The 4,811-nt window shown below is 41.3% G+C and overlaps 1 protein-coding gene across 1 annotated transcript in view; it reads left to right on the forward strand.

The window, feature by feature from the left end:
- Nucleotides 1–4,811, forward strand: part of ZNF143 (zinc finger protein 143) — a gene marked incomplete in the record, with an annotated part of 82,390 nt that overhangs the window by 24,066 nt on the left and 53,513 nt on the right. The window contains 2 exon segments of the mRNA XM_027766106.1: nt 22–153; nt 2,616–2,690. Of these exon segments, the coding sequence (XP_027621907.1) occupies nt 22–153; nt 2,616–2,690 (207 nt within the window).

Consider the following 4,811-nt stretch of genomic DNA (forward strand, 5'->3'; position numbering starts at 1 on the left):
GGCACCACGGCGTATATCCACCATGCAGTGCAAGTCCCACAGTCTGACACCATCTTGGCAATTCAGGCTGATGGAACCGTGGCAGGTCTACACACGGGGGATGCCACGATTGACCCTGACACTATCAGTGCTTTGGAACAGTATGCAGCAAAGGTATGGCATTTTACAATGTCAAGGCTACCCCAGTTACAGTTTCTTTATTTTCATGAAAAGGAAAGAAAACAAAACAAAACAAATTTTATCAAGAAACTAGCAATTCAAAATCAAAATCAGTCATCATTAAAGAGATCAGCATTTATCCTAAAGGAAAAGTAAAAATAAACATTGGAAGAAAAATAAGGGAGTAGAAAAGAAATGAGTAGTAGCTTTTCTGTGCAGATAGCAGGCCCGCAAGCATAGTGAACATCCGTAAGTCTCACCAGTCCTTCTGTAAGAAGTGTGGCACGCACCAACCTCATAAAGTGACACAGTACAAAAAGAGCGAGGATTCTCTGTATGCTCAGGGAAAGCGACGTTATGACAGGAAGCAGAGTGGCTATGGTGGACAGACTAAGCCTATTTTCTGCAAAAAGGCTAAAACTACACAGAAGATTGTGCTGAGGCTTGAATGTGTTGAGCCCAACTGCAGATCTAAGAGAATGATGGCTAGTAAGAGATGTAAGCATTTTGAACTGGGAGGAGATAGGAAGAGAAAGGGTCAAGTGATCCAGTTCTAAGCCTCATCTCTATTATGAAGGTGACAAAATCGTGTGACTGTTCACCTCATTTGATTATAGTTGGTCTATATGTGAGAGAATAAATTAATCAATAAAATTCCCCTTTTGGGGAAATTTGATTCATGGTACTACTTGTTTTGGATTAAATCTGACTGACTGAGCTCACAAAAAAAAAGAAAAAGAAAAAAAAATGAGTAGCAAGTAATTCACAAGAAGAGATACCCAAGTATGAGTATCATAAAAGAAAAAATAAATTATAGATACAACTGGTTGTGAATTAAGAAGTAGAAATTAGAGATTAGAAAACTCAGGCCAACCAGTACAGTGGTGTGAAGTTGAGGCAGCTGGGTCCCACATGACCAACTATGTGGTTGAGTCACAGACCCTAGAAAACATGCCAGGTGCATGTGCCCAAAATCCCAAAGAGAGAATGGAAGGGAGGCAATTGTGGCATGGTCATTCTCCTATGGGTGCCTTCTTACTTTCCCTTTCTTTGTCTCTCTTCTCTGGCAAGCACATGTGCCTGTAGCAAAAAATATTTGTATAGGTTTTTGCCATAGGGCACATGTACTTGCCAGAGAGAGACAGAAAGGGACAGTGAAGGGAAAGTGAGAAATCACCCCTCAGCCCCGGGGGGGATGGCAACACTGTAATCAACCCCTTTTCCATTCTCCTCTTGGGATTTTGGGCATTCATGAACACATACCCAGCATGGTTTTTCAAGCCACCAGGTCTGGGACTTGAAACATGGTTACCCATGTAGGAATCCAACTCCTTCACCAACATGCAACCTGCTTCCCTCCCCTCCACCACTAGCAAAATTTCAAAAGAGAGAAAAAAAAGTGAATGATAGGGCTAGGAACACAACAGGAGCCTCATGGGAAGGTCTCGGGTTTATGTCTTTAGCCCTCCCTGGGCATGCATTTGTGCCTGTGATCCTGGCTGGCTGAGGCTAGGGGCAGATCACAGCATGAAAATCTCATTGAGGGTGCCTGTCTCTCTGTATCTTTTATGGAAGAAATAAATAAAATGAAAGGTCTCAATTTTTACATGAGAAAAGCTGATTTTGTTCTCTGCATTGAACATATATCTCATAATTTGAAAGTTTTTTTTCACTTTTTATTATGGAAGTGTTCAAGCATACACTAAAGTAAATCATAACAAATCCCCGCATACTGATTACCTACCTCTAAACCGTTATCAAAATACAAAACTTTTATTTTTTTTTTTTTAAGAATTATTTATTGGGGGACCAGCAGTTAGCGTAATGGCTATGTCGCTGGACTCCCACGTAGTCGACCGCGGTTCGAGTCCCGGACCCGGTGGCTTAAACTCACGCCGGGTGCGTGTGCGTGCGTGCCCAAGATCCCTAGAGGAGAATGGAGGAGAAGGGATTGCGGCGTGGCCATCCCCCCGGGGGGTGATTTCCTGCTTTCTATCTCTCTGTCTCTCCCTGTCTGTCTGGCGAGTGCATGCGCCCTATAGCAAAAACCTCTCCAAAAAAAAAAAAAAAGAAGAATTATTATTTATTGGGGCTAGCAGGTGGCATGATGGTTAAGGTGCTGGACTCCCACATGGCCAACCATGGTTCAAGTCCCAGACGTGGTGGCTTGCTTTTTCACTTTCCCTCTGTGTCTCTTTCTCTCCCTCTGGTCAAATGAAAGAATAATAATGATATTTTAAACATAAATAAAATAAACAATTCTTAAAAAGATTTATTTTATGTTGTTCATTATTATTCTTTCATTTGACCAGAGAGAAAGGGAAAGTGAGAAAGTAAGCCACCAGGTCCGAGACTCGAACCACAGTTGGCTATGTGGGAGTCCAGGGCCCCAATCACCATACCACCTGCTGATGCCTGTAAAACTTTTTAATAAAAACTTAATTTTATTGCTTTAGGTGTCCATTGATGGGAGTGAAAGTGTAACAGGCACTGGAATGATCGGAGAAAATGACCAAGAGAAAAAGATGCAGGTATGGAAAATTATTTTTTATGTAAGAATCCCAGTATTTCTAGACCCTCCTGTGGGTAAAATCAAGACTAAGGCACTCATTACCTTTCCGGAAAGATCTCACCAGTTCAGAAACACAGCGTATGTATTAGTGGTTTTCTCAAAACTTCAGGCCCCAGATTCATTAGCGGATGCACGGTGGAACTAAAGAAGTAGAAGCTTCATGGAAATTCTGGTGAAGCTTGTCTCCTGGAACCCAAGGCAGTTTTAGAGGCCAGGTGACCTTGTGACTGCTCCCACCCACAGCAATTTGTGGATCCTTTTTCTGAGACTTCGTCATTATGGTGATTAACTAGCCCTGGCTGCTCTGCTTTTTATATCTTCAATTTCCTCTACTTCCAACTGATTCCCTGCGTCTTCTTTTCTGGAGGGAAGGTCCAGCCTAGCTGAGTGTTGTTATTCCTACCAGGGCAAAGCTACTTGTACTTTTCGCACCAGGCTGCTTCCCATGCTGCTGATGGCCTGGAGGTTGACTTCACTTGATTCCAGCGCTCACACCGAGTGCAGTTATTTGCACCCATCACCCAAGTGACATCCCAGAGCACTGGAGTTTCTAGTTGGTAGTAAGTGAGAGTAGGTATAGATGCCCTTGTGGTGATTTCCTATCATTCAGAAATCCAGAACTTGCATATCTCAGGTCTGTTTTGAACTAGTGTTTGTGTGGGTGGAGGGGGTGTGTTTGTGTCGGAGGGTATTCTTGGAGCTTATATATTATAGTCTGAGCTTGCTTTAATGCTGCTCTTTATTTTCTCAGCAGTTACTTAGAATTTTGCTGACTGCTCCTTCATGGCAGTTTTTGTTTGTTTTGGGTTTCTTTGGAGAGTTTCACCATATTTAGCTCCTTAAATTACTACTTTGGGGCCACTTTTCTTTTTCTTTCTTCTTCTTCTTTTTTTTTTTTTAGGTTTTTGCCATAGGGCATGTGTGCTCTCCAGAGAGAGGGAAAGTAAACAATCATCCCCCAGGGGTACTGACCACACTACACTATCTTCTCCTCCGTACTCCTTTCAGGATTTGGACATGTGCACACACCTGGCATGATTTTCAAGCCACCAGGTCTAGGACTCTAACTGTGATCGGCCATGTAGGAGTTCAGCGTCTTAACCACCATGCCTTCTGCTGGCCCCCAAAGGGCCTCAGTTTTTAGTTTGAACATCAGTATCACCATGTAATTACAGTGAATGATACTATCGGGTTATCAAGAAGATTTTGCATTTATAAATATAGTAGATGATAAAGTAATGGTAGTAGAAAATCAGTGGTAGAAATTTGACGCTTCTATACGTTGCTATAGGCAGGGGCCACCATGCCCGGCAACGCTTCTATACATTGCTAAGAAGCCAGTATTACTGTGTACCAGCCAAAGTGGTGTCATGAAGTGGCAACAGTATAAATACAGTTCAAAGCTCACCAGACCAGTATTTTGGAAACTATGTGATTCTAGGAAAATGTTTCAACTCTTTGAATTCATATTCACATTTTATGACTGAAATGAAGGTTTAATAAATTTTTACTTCTGTACTGTGTCAAATTTTTGTAAGTCATAATCTGCTAAAATACAAACATAGTGTAAATGTATGCAAGACGTATAGTTCCATGTCTCGGAGTGGCCCAGTAAGTTCTCACTAGTGATTAACAAGCCATTACAGGGGCCAGAAGGTGGCATGGTAGTTGAGGTGCTGGATTCCCACATGGCCGACCATGGTTCACGTCCTGGACTGGGAGGCTTGAAAAATCACAACAAATAAAATACATAAATAAATAAATAAATAAATAAATAAATGTGTTTTTTTTTAATTACATTTTCAAATACTAGTATTTTTCTTTAAGGCTTTTGCTACGGGGCACGTGCACTCACAAGAAAGAGACAGAGGAAGAGAAAATGAGAAATCATCCCCCAAGTGACATGGCCATACTATAATCCCTTCTCCATTCTTCTCCAGGGGTCCTGGGCACTTGTGCCCACTCACCTGTTGTGTTTTTTTATTTTTTTAATTGAACTTTACTTATTTATTTTTTTTTTAAAAAGAATTATTTTATTTTATTTATTTCATTCATTTATTTTAATTTGACCAGCGAGAGG

This window comes from Tupaia chinensis, unplaced genomic scaffold (genome assembly GCF_000334495.1).
Source record: "Tupaia chinensis unplaced genomic scaffold, TupChi_1.0 Scaffold141165_1, whole genome shotgun sequence".
NCBI classification, from domain to species: domain Eukaryota; kingdom Metazoa; phylum Chordata; class Mammalia; order Scandentia; family Tupaiidae; genus Tupaia; species Tupaia belangeri.